At 44.3% G+C, this 15,692-nt stretch overlaps 1 protein-coding gene across 2 annotated transcripts in view; it reads right to left on the reverse strand.

Moving 5' to 3' along the window:
• IFNLR1 (interferon lambda receptor 1) overlaps window positions 1–14,364 on the reverse strand; it is a 99,345-nt gene extending 84,981 nt beyond the window's left edge. Inside the window, exon 1 of one of the 2 annotated variants that reach the window (XM_044286134.1) lies at window positions 14,239–14,364. In XM_044286134.1, coding sequence (XP_044142069.1) covers window positions 14,239–14,299 — 61 coding nt within the window. In that variant the 5' untranslated portion in view covers window positions 14,300–14,364. The remainder of the gene's footprint in view (window positions 1–14,238) is intronic. The other variant, XM_044286135.1, reaches the window with a different exon arrangement.
• Window positions 14,365–15,692: the final 1,328 nt, after the last annotated feature.

The raw sequence follows: 15,692 nt of genomic DNA on the forward strand, positions 1-15,692 counted from the left end.
AACCAGGGAAAACCTTTACTTCAAGTGCCACAGGAGAATCGTATAAAATAAAAATCTACATTAATTGCAACACTAATAACGTGATTTTTGTAGCTACATGCAGAAGATGTAAATTGCAATATGCAGGTTGCACCTCTAAATAGCCTCAAGACAAGAATGAGAAAACACCTTTGCGATATATCAAATGAGAAATTGATGAACATCTCTATGATATCACAGCATTTTAGAGATGTTCATAAAGGAGATCTTCTTGATCTGCACATTATGGGAGTTGAGAGGGTTTTCAGTTCTTGTCAAGGGGGGTGACCAGGGCCGGACTGGCCATAGGGCAGACCGGGCCACCTTAGGGCTCGAGTCGAGGGGGAACGGGTGGGAACGGCGTTCCTGCCCTTTTTTCATGGCAGAAACGCTGTTCCCAAAGTTTCAGAGCAAAAGGACCAGGAAGGAAGCGGTGAATGCTTTGTACTCACCGTTTCCTGGTCCTCGGCTGTCGGCTCTGCAGGCTGCGCAGTGCGCACAGGAGTGAGTCGCTCTGTGACGTCACGCTGTGCGCAGTCTTCACAGAACACCCGGCAGCAGGAGAAGAGGAGCATTTGCGTCCAGGAGCAGGAGAGGAAAGTGTTTTTTTTTTTTTTTTTGATATATTATGGGCAGTGGGCTGATGAGAGGTGCAGGGGGGCTGATGAGAGGTGCAGGGGGGCTGATGAGAGGCGCAGGGGGGCTGATGGAGAGGCGCAGGGGGGCTGATGGAGAGGCACTGGGGGGCTGATGGAGAGGCTACTAGGGGCTGCTATGAGGCATGGGGCTATTATCTGAGGTCTGATTGGGGGTCATTCATATTAGGGTCTGATCTGAGGTCTTATTGGGGTCTTATTAACATTGGGGATCTTATTGGGGCTGTGTGTTGGTTGTTGCAAAGCTTGTGTGTTGGCTGAAGCCTTCCTATCTTACTGGTGGCTGGCCCTGCCCCTCAATTGTGCTTCCGGTTTTGGCTCTGCCCCTAGACTGCAAGGGGGTGGGGCCTGTTGGGGGTCATGTGATTGGGCTGCTCAGTCAAAAATGCCCGGGCCTATTTTTTGTCCCAGTCTGGCCCTAGGGGTGACATCAGTAGAAGGTTAATCAATAGAGAGTCATATTGGATTTTTTTTTACTGGACAGCAGATTGCCTAAAGGAATGAATAATAGGTATGATCTAATCTTTGAATATTAATTATGTTCCTGTCTTTATTGCAGTTTGTACATGTTTTCTATTTAATCTGCTTTTAGTATGTTACTCTGCGCGCTTCTCCTAAGTAATTACTGATTATGTAAACATATGGTGAAGAGGTGTGATGTGGGTGGTGAAACGATGTATGGGCAGGAAGTGATGTATGGGCATGTCATGATTAAGGCTAGGTCTACACGACGACATTTGTCGCGCGACATTTTGTTGCACCAATGTCGCGCAACAATTTTTATAATGGCAGTCTATGGTGTCGCACTGCAACATGCAACATGCTGCAACTGCGATGCGACAGTCGCAGAAAATCCATTCGAGATGGATTTTTCTGCGACTGTCGCGTTGCAGTCGCAGCATGTCGCATGTTGCAGTGCGACACTATAGACTGCCATTATAAAAATTGTCGCGCGACATTAGTGCAACAAAATGTCGCGCGACAAATGTCGTCGTGTAGACCTAGCTTAAGACAACACATCAAAATGCGTTGACCCTCATGTGATTCTGGTCGGTTCTATGGAAGCATGAGATTAATATTGAAAGATTTAACCTACGGTTTTGGATGCTGGAATATTTTTTTCTTGGATGTAATTCCAGGTCTAGGGGTTCCGTACACAGCCGCAGTAAGCTTGGTGAGCTGAAGCTTTTCTGTATACAACATATGCAACTTTTAAAACCTCCCATCTTTTTGGATGGTGAATGATGGAAATTTATTGATCACTGTGTGAAAGATCAATTTTCTTTTCATGAAGTGAGACAACCCCTTTAAATGATTTTTGTCATGTCCAAATAGTAGCAAATCATGAAATAATATACAAATTGGGCAGTAGCAAACACACCCAGCGGAAGCCCCCTGTGCAAGAACTATATAAGGACCCCTTGACCTCCAATAGCTCATCATAAAGCACCCCCTTAAATCTTACTGACTAGTCATCCTGAGCCTTTAAACTCATCAATTCAGTCCCTTATTGCAATCTAATGTAAAGTAACAAGGTACTTTTAGGTTGGCGATGGACCCTCCTTACATTCTGGACCCCTGTGTTGCTGAACACATTGCATATATGGTACATCCTCCCATGAAATGCTGTCCAGTAGTTATGTGGGCCTTAGGGTCTCAGAAATGCATTTGTGTGTATGAGGGCACAAAATGTTGCCTATATTGATTGAGAAACACAGTCCTGTTTTTACACAATATTGCTTGGTCATGTGCTGGAATACTATGCGATCAAGGATCAAACTGAAAAGTCATTCTTAACCTTTGCCCATTAGGTTTTCCCAACTATTTTCCATGCATCATCATATTAATAGTGCAATAACGTAACCACAGTAGGATAAGATCCATACTACCCTTTGTACAAGCCATATGATCCAGTGCATTGTATCTTAAAGAAATAAATGTTAGCAAAAGCTAAAAAAATAAATAAGAATACATTATTCTATATTGTCCCTAAACGTAGGACAGATTTTAGGCCTGAGTTTATCACTGTATGACTTTTTTTTACCAGCTTATAAATCGGTCTGAATAGGTATGAAAATCTAAAAAAAACATTCACACCTTGGCCAGCACTGGTTTCTGAGGAGGACCAGAGAGGTGCATGCGCCGTATGATAATGTTCTCTGGAGCTTCTGCGAGATCTAAAGAAGGGATTGATTGACCATGAAGGAAAACTAAAAAGTCTATCATTCAACCAAGAAGAGAAGGAGGGGAGCGGGTGGCAGCAAGCTTCACTTCAAGATCCTCATTTGCATACAGATGGTGGCGGAATAAAAGTTGTTTTACAGTGATCATGCCCATCAGGCGACGACATCATTAGAAACCAGATGACATCAGCTCTAAGGTACAGCGGACAGTTTAGAGGCCATTTTTGTGCTGACAGGTTCCCTTTAAAGGGAACCTGTCATGTGGATATTTGATTATAATATAACTGATTATATACAATCATTAACTACTAAAAAGTACCTTAGATGTATTCACTTACTGGTGTGACAGATGGTTACCTCATAATATACACACAAAGATGCCACATGCCGCATGCTAATGCCACTCCCCTGCCCACCCGCTGCTGATTTATATGGAAAATAACTGTCACTCAGCAGCAGGTGGGCGGGGAGAGTCAGGAGCTCATGAATATTCATGACTCATCATTATCAACGGGAGCTTTTCTATACAAGATGTTGACAGATTGACTGGGTCAATTAAAGAAAGTGACCCGGCATTTTGCTTAGAGAATCAGTCACTTATTTATGCTGCCCTTAGTTAGGACACCATAAAACTGGTGACAGGTTCCCTTTAAATGAAAGTAACAGAGATGGAAGCTTGCTCTTGTGTCTGTGATGCATATGTGCACTGTATAATATACAACTGGATTGGTTCGCCTATTCAGATAATGTTGGGTTCCCTTACGTCCTCAACAGCAGCACAGATGGGGTTAACTGCCCCTGTGGACTGGTAGGACCGGCGGAATTTTAATGAGCCCAAGAACCAATAAACGATCTTCAGCTCCCTGAAAGTGAGGAGATCACCCCCCAGCCCACCGTGTTTTTTTCTGTCCTCTGGACAGGTGGACTGACTATTATTCCTTATCTGGACGACTGGCTTTTCATAGCCTCTTCAGTTCCGATCCTTACCCACCATCTTCAGGTCGCCGTCTCCTTTCTCTTCCGCCTAGGCTGGATTATCAACTGGCAGAAGTCGAATGTGAGCCCATCGACTTCAATCCATTACTTAGGATTCGTGGTCGACTCTGTGGAGATGTCCCTCCGGTTGACTCCAGAAAGGAGAGCGCGGATTCAGGACCTGGCAAGGGTCCTTTATGTCCCTCGCCGAGTCTCTATCCGGACTCTCATGAAGATGCTGGGGCTCATGTCAGCGGCTGCGGATGCGGTCCCTTGGGCGTTATGCACCTCCGTCCTCTTCAGTCGGAGGTCTTACACCTATGGAACGGCAGCCCTGCGGGGCTAGATTCCCTGTGCTCCCTGTCCGGTCAAACCCGAAATTCCCTCAGATGGTGGTTTCAGCTACCAGCAGGGAAGTCTATGACCCAACCAGCTTGGGACATATTGACTACAGACGCGTCCCTTGTAGGCTGGGGCGCTCACCTGGACGGATCCCCAATTCAGGGATCTTGGTCTCCTCTGGAGCGGCATCTTTCCTCCAATCTTCGCGAGATGCGAGCTATCCGGCTAGCCCTCCTTCACTTTGCGCCTCAGATCCGGGGCAAAGCAGTGAAAGTCCAGTCAGACAATATGACTGCAGTCCTCTATATAAACAAACAGGGAGGCACAAGATCATTGCCCCTTCTGTCAGAGATCGGGGTAATTCTTCGGTGGGCAGAGCTGAACCTTTCCCATCTATCTGCCGTTCATATTCGAGGCTCCCTCAATATGATAGCGGACCGCTTAAGTCGAGGATTACCGACCATGGAGTGGTCTCTGCATCCGGAGATCTTCAGGCAGCTAGTTCACAGATGGGGTATGCCAGAAGTGGATCTCATGGCAACCAGGTTCAACGCCAAGGTGATGAGGTTCTGTTCCCTCTACAGGGAAGACAACCCCCTGGCGATAGATGCTCTGTCAATACCGTGGAGGTTCAGGCTGGCTTACATCTTCCCTCCCTTTATCATGATACCGAGGGTATTGATGAAAATCCGTCAGGATCAGGCCTCAGTAATAGCCATCATACCGTTTTGGCCCAGAAGATCCTGGTTTACCCAGCTCATTCAGATGAGTCGGGGACAATACTGGAGATTCCCCCCGAGCAGACCCTGGTGTCGTGGGACACTCACCTCTGCCCAGATCTGCACAGGTTCAACCTGACAGCCTGGAGGTTGATCAGTCCCTTCCCAACATAGAAGGGCTTTCCGAGTCGGTCCTGAGAACTTTGTCGCATTCCCGAGCAGAGTCTACAAAGAAGGCCTACTCCAGGATCATGAGAATCTTCGAGGCATGGTGTGATTCCAGACAGGTGGCGTCTGCAGATCCGCCCCTTCCTGCGATACTGCAATTTCTTCAGGATGGATTAGATAGAGGCCTATCTCCAGCTACCTTGAAGGTACAGGTTTATGCCATCTCGGCCTGTCTCAACAGGCCACATTCTCGGGACCCACTCATCAAACACTTCCTAAAGAGAGCTGAAAGACTAAAGCCTACTATACTGAAACCTATCCCCCAGTGGGATCTTTCAGTAGTGCTCAGGGGGCTAGCATCTCCCCCCTTCGAGCCCTTGGAGGAGGTAAATTTTAAATTTTTGACTTTAAAGATGGTCTTTCTTCTGGCTATAGCTTCAGCCAAAAGAGTTTCTGAATTGCAGGCTTTCTCCGCAAATCATCCGTACATTATTTTTCTACAGGATAGAGTACTCCTGAAGTTTTTACCTTACTTCAGGCCTAAGGTGCCTACTTTCCAGAACATCAATCAGGTAATATCTTTACCAGTTTTGTTTACAGCCTCCTCCTCTGATACTCCAGCTAGAGACCCGCTGGATATTTCAAGAGGCCTCCAGATCTATGTGGATAGATCTAGTGAGTTCAGGATAGATGAGAATCTTCTTATACTGTTTGCCGGTAAATCTAAAGGCCGTAAAGCGTCTAAAGCCACCATTAGTCGCTGGATCAAGGAGGCCATTATGGAAGCTTTCGTCTCCCAATCCTTAGATCCTCCCGAGTTTGTGAGGGCCCATTCTACTAGGGCGGTCTCCACCTCGGTTGCGGAGAGAAGACTCCTCCCCTTAGAGTTGATCTGTAAGGCGGCCTCCTGGAGCTCTGAGTCAACCTTCATCTCCCATTATAGGATAGATGCTAGGATGGCAGAGTTTTCGGCTGTTGGGCAGACTATTCTTAGTTCTGCCAGGCATGAGGACCCTCCCTAGGGGATTCTTCTTGCTATCTCCCCATCTGTGCTGCTGTTGAGGACGTAAGGGAATCGTTAATTTCTAACGATAATTTGTTTTCCCTTATTCCTAACAGCAGCACACAAATATCCCACCCTAAATACATTATGCTTGTTAAAAACACGGTGGGCTGGGGGGTGATCTCCTCCCTTTCAGGGAGCTGAAGATCGTTTATTGGTTCTTGGGCTCATTAAAATTCCGCCGGTCCTACCAGTCCACAGGGGCAGTTAACCCCATCTGTGCTGCTGTTAGGACTAAGGGAAAACAAATTATCGTTAGAAATTAACGATTTTCACACACCACTTAATTTGGCTTCTTGGAATTATATAATGTAAACTCCCAGTTAACTGGCATACCACAGCAAGAAACCCAGTAATGTTTGCGTGTAAAATGACTGTGTGACATCACAAACTGTAAAACTGCACTTTGTATGGCTATAAAAACCTGGAATATGAGATTACAAGCTGTTTTTCAGCTAAGGCCATGTTAAATTGTGATTCTGTTCGCTGTACTTAACGTCATGACCTCTCGCTCTCTCTGAAACTGAATCTTACAAAAATGGTTTCCAAAACCTAATAACATACCTAATCCTGATATTTCCAATTCAGTATATGGTATTACCATAGTTCCTAGGCATCAAGTCTGCTGTCTTAGTTTTATGTCTGACTCTGATATTTCCTTTGTCCCCTATATTCAGTCACTTGCACTCTCATGTCAACTACACCTCAAAAACATCTCCAGAATTCCTCCTTTTCCGACTGTGGGAACAGATAACTCTCATTGTTGCGCTGATCCACTCTTGTTTACTGCAGCTCAATATTAATTGGCCTCCCGCTCACTAAACTTGTAAGGGTGGTATGCTTATGCATTGCATTGCTTGCAGTTTTTCACCCTGATCCATGTTAGCTGGGTGCAGTAGTACGTGATCTATTGGCAGACATTAGGACCCCACAGCCCAGCCACATCTTTGCCCACTTTTGATCGGCTGTGCCTGAGAAAGCAGTGAGCAGTTAGTGACAGTTGGGTGAGTGGCTAGAGCAGAAAGCTTGGGGGCCTCTGGGTCTGGAAAGAACCTCAACATCAGTAGCAGTCTACACTGGTCCTATACTGACCTTCTGATACATAGGTGCAACTTTTGGGCATATAAGACAAACTGTTCATGTCTATTTGTTGTTATAGACTTACAGATGCGGCACTGTGAGGGCACAGTTTTAACGACTCCTTTGATACGTTCAGCTCTGTGATATTTCCTAATAAAAAGTAATTTGACACAATACATTTGGTGTAGTTTGGAGACTCCTCATTATGGCTTACCATTTCCCCCCTCTCCAATACATATAGTAAACATAGCAGTCAGGCTCACCTATCTGTCCGTCTACTAAAAAATTTAAACTTACCCCTGTCACTCATAAATCACTCCACAGTGCTGCTCCTCTCTATCGCTGGGTTCACACTTGAGCATACTCTGTATGCGCGATTTTATCGGGTGTTTACATACGCGGCTCCGGAAACAAGAGCCGTGTATGTTTTCCATTGTCGCGCGTTCCTGAAAGTCTATGTGTGGGAACGCGCGACATTACGCCCCAAAGAAGCTCCTGTACTTCTTGGGGCGTAGGGAGTTTTACAGCGCTGTAAAACGCTTAGGTGAGAACCATGCCCATAGGGAATCATTGGTTCTTGCCTGTTGAGCATTTTACAGCGCTTAGGAATGCGCTGTACAATGCTCAGGTGTGAACCCAGCCTAAATCTCTTCACTCGTTTCTGTCTACCACCCTAATCATGTTCTCTGTTCTTCCTATAAAAAACCTCCTCCATAATTCGAACCTCCTACTCCCATCTCCAAGACTTGGAGCTGCACCATTTCTCCAGAATGCATTACCCAAAAAATCTGATTAATTTCCTATATCCATAGTTTACTGTTCCTATTACACAGGCTTAGAATCGGTGCAATTAGCTGGAATGAGTGTTTGTACAATAATTGCCCGGTGTAAATGTGACACCAATCCTCAACAAACAAGCAAACCAGTGGTGTACCTACAACAGAGGCAGACCACATGACTGCTATGGGGCCCAGGGGGAGGGGAAATTCTTTAACTTCACTCCATTTTCTGTCAGCCGCCACTATGGGGTGCTCAGAGATTCTATAGCTTTTATTGATTTCAATAGTAACTCTATAAATATGCACTGAGCTCCCCCTTGTGGTGGCTGCAGGCAGACAGTTTTATAGTATACTGTGTGACGGGAAGCAGGAGATTTATCAATGTAGTAATTATAATAAGAAATATGGTGGTCCTCTTTTTCCTACACAGAAGTCAGATGGGTGAGGCAGAGTGTGACTTTTTTAATAAAATAAAAAAGTAAAAAAAGCATTTTCCAAACTAAATACAAACTGACACTACTAACCATACATCCAACACAAAGGAAATTATACATTTTTAGTATTTTATATCTTTTTTATATGCGAAAGCTCCGCATTTAAAGGGACTGTGTCTATGAAATAGATTGTATGAACTTTGTTTTTTAGTCATTTATGTATATGTAAAGGCTGCATTGGATTTTACATTATGTATAAGATTTAGTAAAAGTACATGCAAATTACTGTGAGCTAGCTATCTAAGTTTATGTGCATTGGACCATGTAAAAGGTCCCTACAGCCCTTAATCAAACATCAATGTGCAGTACCCTAAAACAGGGTTACTGCAAAATGGCAATACTGTTTAGAGAAATGTTCTGATTTATTGCATTTGTATACCTAATAGCATTGTATATACAGTTTAGAGTTAACAACTTTGGATCATCCTCTTAGATTTACAGGAGATTGGCTTGGGTCCACCTCCTGGTTAGTAAATAGAGAGTTGAGTTCTAGATGTGCTATAGTGAGGACATACATGTGCAACTCCCCAGAGCTAGGCCCGAGCTCAGAGAACCTTCATCTCTGAGACTTCTACAGACAAGGAAGCTACTTTATCATCAAAGTGCTCCAAAGAGAAGGACATCAGAAGGTCCAGTATCTACAAGGCTGTGCATTAGAGTCAGCCAGCAAGGTATTGTGCATGTTTATGGTACACAGACTTTACTGCTGTGAGAAGGAACATTGCTAACACACCCTGCCACACTTTGAGATGGTCTGGCCAACAGTATCTTAAATCTTCACCCCTCAACCTGGGGTACTACAATCTTCATCATTGCTGCTGTCCATATGGTATCATTGGGAGGAATTGCACTGTGATCTACTTGGAATTGTGTCTTTTTACTGTTGTATGTAATACTACTATCCTGCACTTTAGTAAAGAGAGGCTTATTTATTGATACCAACTGGCCTGGTTACTGACAGCACCAATCACTGGTCACTACACTTGCTCTTCTGTTGTGCATCCAGACCAACACCTAACACTGAGGGCACCCCAACTACTACCAAGCAGAAGCCTTAACACCAGGGTCTGCCCAAGGGAAGGAAGGGTGCACCCCCCTGTCACTGCACGGCTCTAGGGAGTGCCAGTGTGAAGATTGCCACTGTGATTCGTGGGTTCAACTACCACTGCCAGAGCCATTACCACTCCCATACAACATCCACTCCTCCTGGGCCCGCTGCAAGTGTTTGTTATCAAAAACGATATAAGGAAGGAACCAAAACACAGAACCAGTGTAGATCTTTCAATTATATCTATGCATGCTGGGCTCAGCCAATCATGCATATATAGTAAATGGTGACAGGAGAGAAAGCTGTTGCCAGACCCCTCTACCAGTAGATTATCTTTCTGAGAACAAAGCTAAAATCCAGCTTTTCCGATTCGTACCTCCCCGACATCTGATGTTAGGGGAAGGTGAGAGTCCGCATACACCTTAGATTTGGCTGACATTGATCTTATGTGTATGGCCAACTTAATTCGTGCCCTAAAACCATATTTTTTAGGCATGCCTATCACATTTCATAATCTAATTCTTCTACGCTGACACTCCCTATTGTAACCCATACATTCAAATGCACTCCATACATACACAGATACTGGCTGGGTCACTGGCTCATGCAGCTTTATGTAAATTACTTTGTGTTTTTTTCCATAAAAGATTACCGGACCATTGTACAAAAAACACTTACCTTTTGTGACATCCTAATTTGCTCATAGATTGTAAGCTTTTGTGAGCAGGGCCCTCTCTCCTATGGTTGAATTGTTGATTAGTTTGATTTTGTTTGTACAGTCTGAATTTTGACTAAAAGATTTACACTCATACTATTGTAGGACAAAGATCATTAATAGCATCTCAATGACTTTTGCAGAGAGAGAATACGCCAAATTCCACTGTATTATGTAATGCAGCCTATTAGCCAAATGACACACTAAGTTTTTGTGCCATTTGGGCTAATAAGAGAGTGGTACTATCCCCATACCATACTGTATAGGCTGAGGACAGAATGGCTTTAGCCCTTTCAGGGTGCAATTTTGGAAATTACGAGGGGAAAATTATCAAACGGGTTTAAATGGAAACTGGCTTAGTTGCCCATAGCAACCAAATTAGATTCCACCTTTTATTTTCCCAAGGAGCTCTGAAAGATGAAAGGTGAAATCGAATTGGTTGCTATGGGCAACTAAGCCAGTTTTCCTTTATAACTGTTTGATAAATCTACCTTTATGTTTTAATTTTTCTCTCCTCAACTTCCAAGGGACATAACTTTTTATTTTTCCATTGACCTATCTGTATAAGGGTTTTCTTTTAGCGGAATGAGTTGTAATTGTTAAAGGCCCCATTCAATTTGTTCGGGTGGCTTTCACTATGATGACCTTGTGTTTGACATGATCAAAAAACATGTCCATGTTTTTCTTTATGGCATTTACCATGTGTGATATCACAATATTTTATCATTGCAATACTGTTTATGTTTAGCTTTTTAATCATGTTTATGTGATAAATGGGAAGAGGGTGATTTTGAATTTTCAATATTTTCATGTTTTCATGACTTTAAAAACTTCATTTACCTTTTTTTTTTTTTTTATCCCCTCAGGGAACTTGAACCTTCTGTCGTTGGATTGCTTGTATTAGTCAGAATAACGCTTTTGTATACCGGAAATTGCGCCAAGAAGAGACATGTCCCTTCTTGGGGTGGGTGTGGCTTTAAACCAGAATCTGCAGCACAAATTTTGGCAGCAAAAGCTGCCTTGTGAACGGGCCCGTGCAATGATTTTAATTTGTTTTTACGAAAATCAGAAACCCCAATTAAAGGTTTTCTGTCACCACAATTTTTGCTATTAAACAGGCTGACATTATACATGTGCAAATGTCACATGAATTTAACTCTGCTATTTTTTTTTCCAGTGTGCCCCCCGTTTTTGTGCAATTCTAAAACTTTTATAATAGAAAATGCCTATTCTTGTCCGCAATTACGGACAAGAATAGGACATGTTCTATTTTTTTGGGGAACGGAATTGCGGACCAAAATTGCGGAACGAAATTGCTGATGTGTGAATGGACCCTCAGGAGGGATCATCCCCTCTATCTCCAGTCCTTTTCTCAAGAACTAAAAACAAAACGTCTTAACAACACACCTTAATATCTCTCTTTTTTTTTTATACCTATGTACATATATACACCCCTCTACAGAAATTATCTGGGGTCGGGAATTAACCGGGTGCTGTCATAGGCTCAAATAAAACCGATTACTGGTAAGTGTAATCCAATCATTCTTTCTCGCCTATGACAGCACCCCTGGAGAACAGGCAAGAATTTTTCTAGGGTGGGACCCACAGCCTGTAGTACTTTAGGACCAAATGAAAGACCTTCATTAAAAGGTAACTGTAGTCTATAGTGCCTAAAAAATTTATGTGGATAGCTCCAGGTAGCTGCCTTACAGATCTGCTCTATAGAGGCTGAAGCTCTCTCTGCCCATGATGTGGAGACTGATCTCGTAAAATGAGCCCCAACCCCCGAGGGCGAAATAACTCTCTTAGAAGAGTAGGCCAAGGAAATGGCCTGTCTAATTCACCTAGCAATAGTCTGAGAGGAGGCTGCCAATCCTTTCCTTGCTCCCTGAAACAAAATTAACAGACGTGAGGAGGATCTCCAAGGCTTAGTGACCTTTAGATATTGGAAGATACATCTCCTAACATCCAAACTGTGGTATTCAGACTCCTTATTTTTTGGGGAAGCACAGAAGGAAGGTAACACTATATCCTGAGAACGATAAAAACGTGAAGAGACTTTTGGAAAAAAAGAAGGATCAGGCAAAATCACTACCCGATCCTCCAGGATCACCAAATAGGGAAGGTCAACCAAGAGGGCAGCAATCTCACTGACCCTTCTAGCTGAGGTAATGGCCAGAAAGAAGGCAAGCTTAAGGGTGAGCAACTTCAGGGAGATTTTATCGATAGGCTCAGAAGTGAGAGCAGAGAGGACCAAGTTTAAATCCCAGAGGGGAACTCTATTTTTACATACTGGAGATAATTTAGACACTGCCGTTACAAATCGTTTAATCCATGGGTGATCTGCTAAATTAAATTGGCATCCCTCCCCTTCCGGTTCAAAGCAGAGCTTCCTCCCAACGCCACAACCCAGAAGTAAAGGCTGAAGCACCTGACAGTGAACGCATGGGCCGGCGGCCGAACATGCGAACACAACCGCAGAGGATCGCAGGAGCCAAGGAAGGTCAGGACCCTCTCAGGAACCGGGAAGGAGGACGGAAGGTGTAAGGATAGAGAAGGGAGCCCAGACTTTTCCAGTGGCTCCCAGAGGAGAACTTACACTGCACGGGGTAACCCTCCACACACTGTTACAATAGCTGGGGCCCCTGCAGCTCTTTGCTAACACCTCTTCCAGCGGATCCGATTCCCTCCTGCCCCTTAGGACAGGAAACAAAACTGGAGATAGAGGGGATGATCCCGCCTTTAAAAAGGCGGTTCTGGTTCCTGTTTCCTGTCCTGAGGAGGTGGAGGCGGTCTCTCCAGGGGTGCTGTCATAGGCGAGAAAGAAAATGACAGAAACCCCTTAAGGAAATCATCCCAATCATAATATTAGGAACTTGCCCTTTTACACAATGTATGGTGGCTTTAGACCAAGGGCACCCAATAGTTTTATTCCAAGTAGTTTTATTGTGGCCCGTGGACCAGAAAAAGTTGATCACATGATTTCACTTGCTGGGTTTTAAGGTGATATATAAAAAATTTATCTGGTACAGAAATTTCATGTAATCCTATTGCCAGACATTACATTCTGCAGATCCTTTATATCATTTCTGTATATTGCAGGGACGCTCAGCTTTTACGTCATGAGCAGGTAGAAGGTAACATAAGGAGTCAGGTCTCTTGCACACGAACGTTGTGCATCTGTTCCGTGCACGGGCAACGTCAGTGCAGCATCCGGGACGGATCCAGACCCATTCAACTTGAATGGGTCCGTGATCCGTCCGCACCGCAAAAAAAAGAACAAGTTCCATTTTTTTGCGGTGTGTTGGTACGGACAGAAACACCACGGAAGCACTCCGTAGTACTTCCGCGGGGTTCTGATCCGTGCTTCCGTTCCGCATCTCCGTGATTGCGGACCCATTCAAGTGAATGGGTCCACATCAGTGAGGCGGAGTGCACACGGGCCGGAGCCCATGTATTGCGGACCGCGATACGGCCACGGGCACACAACGTTCGTGTGCAAGAGGTCTCACGATCAGCTCCAACGCCTATGTGCTATCATAAGAACGACTTCCTTGTTGTCATATCTTTCATAGGAAATTCATGTATAAACTTACAGGTATGTGCCTAGCGCAGATATAGCTGTCCTTTGTCATGAAGGCACTTGTGTGTGTCTCTGTCTTAACTCTAGGTCTTTACTGACATCTGTAATGAAAGAGTCCCTATAATGAAAATCAAACCATGTACTGTATGCAATACTTTTCCTTTCACCCTGTTTTTTAAGTGACTCTTGTTCCCTATTTGTTTGTTCAACGTAGTAGAGCTAAAATTGTCATCAGGCACAAGTTAACTCCTTATCATATCACATTGCATAGCTGGCTGTTTCACACTGAACTGCAGGTGCTTCAGTGAAATATCAAGTTCAGCTCTGCTACATGGAAAATGGTTGCTTCTTCGTCATGTTGCGTCCTGCTAGAGCTTTACGTATCACATGAGACTACAATGTATGAAGAACTTACCTGCAAGGTGGCCCGCCATGGAGCTGACAATCAGGAGGGTCCACTTCAGACAAGCAGACATGGTTACATTACGGTCCCCCTGTATACATGTCTTATTTCTACGTGATCATTTCCTGACTCACTAAGTAACCACGCAGCACCTGAGCACTCCCATAGTTTCTATCCGCCTACCAGGGAAGTCCATCTGGGTGTGTGTGCTCTGTGCCTGCAACCCTTTGCTGTCAGGTTTTCAGAGGGTTTTTCCCATCTCAGATATGCTAATGCTCTCACTTGTACATAAACAGTGTAGAACGGCTGTTTCCATAGTCCTGACCATGTCTAGCGGCGGATAGACAGAGTCAAGAAGGACCGCCATCTACCAGACATTTCAGATTAAACCCCTGGAAGAAGTGAATGCGAAACAAGTTGGGGTGTCTGTTACCCATTTGGGTCAGTATTATTTTATACTGTGAGAGGGCTTAGTTGTATTACTATTCCTTCAGAACCTGATTATTATATGACATATATTTATTCTGTGGGGATACCATTGTTACTAATAACCTATAGCCCTCTATTTGCACTTTATTGTACCTCATATGATGCCATTATTAATGCGGCCGATGTGTCTGTCCGTTATTATATAGTTTTTTTTAACATGATGTATTAAATAAAAATGAATTTTATATGTAATTGGCAGTGTGCTGTTTTGTACGTTTGACATTTATTAGACCTTTCCATTGTCGGACTGGGGTGCCTAGGGCCCACCACTAAAATTCATTCTGGGGGTCCACTGCTCATATGCTTGCAAATATTACCCGTTCACACAGCGGCAGACAGCAGCAAGACGTTACATGGTGTTTGATTATAGGGGTCCCTGCAGTGACTTCAAGAAGGCGGGTGCCTAGGAAACAAGGACACTGGCTGGCCTGCCCCAGTGTCTAGGCATCATCTCAGCCACCCAATCCATCTGTAATAATAAACTGTTAAATAATCTAGTCAGTGTTTTTATATGGACGTTTAGGCTGGTTGAGATGTTGTACTCTGCCTATCTATACCTAGTGCAGTCACTCTACTTTGCCATGTGCCAGGTGTGCAGAAGGTGGGGGACTAGTCACCTGTACCCCTGAGGGCATATTTGCATGTATCTGTGTAGTGGGCCCCCAGTCGGACACTGGCGAGGACTACAACTCCCAGGATGCCCATTCTGTTAGTGGTATCTCAGAGGACAATTCAGAGATGGAGTATAAGAGAAGAGGACTACAACTTTCAAGATTTCTCAGGCTCACCATTTCTCCACTGCTGAGCTCCATCCCCACTTGCACTGATCACATGATTGTGATATCATCACAGGTCCTTCCCACTTCTCCTCTCCACTGCTGAGCTCTGGCCCTTCCTGCACTGATCACATGAAGGTGACGTCATCACAAGTCCTTCAGCTCTTGCATTGTAGCAGTTTATAGTGCTGTGCGCCCCAC

Source organism: Bufo gargarizans, chromosome 3, assembly GCF_014858855.1.
Source record: "Bufo gargarizans isolate SCDJY-AF-19 chromosome 3, ASM1485885v1, whole genome shotgun sequence".
NCBI classification, from domain to species: Eukaryota; Metazoa; Chordata; class Amphibia; order Anura; family Bufonidae; genus Bufo; species Bufo gargarizans.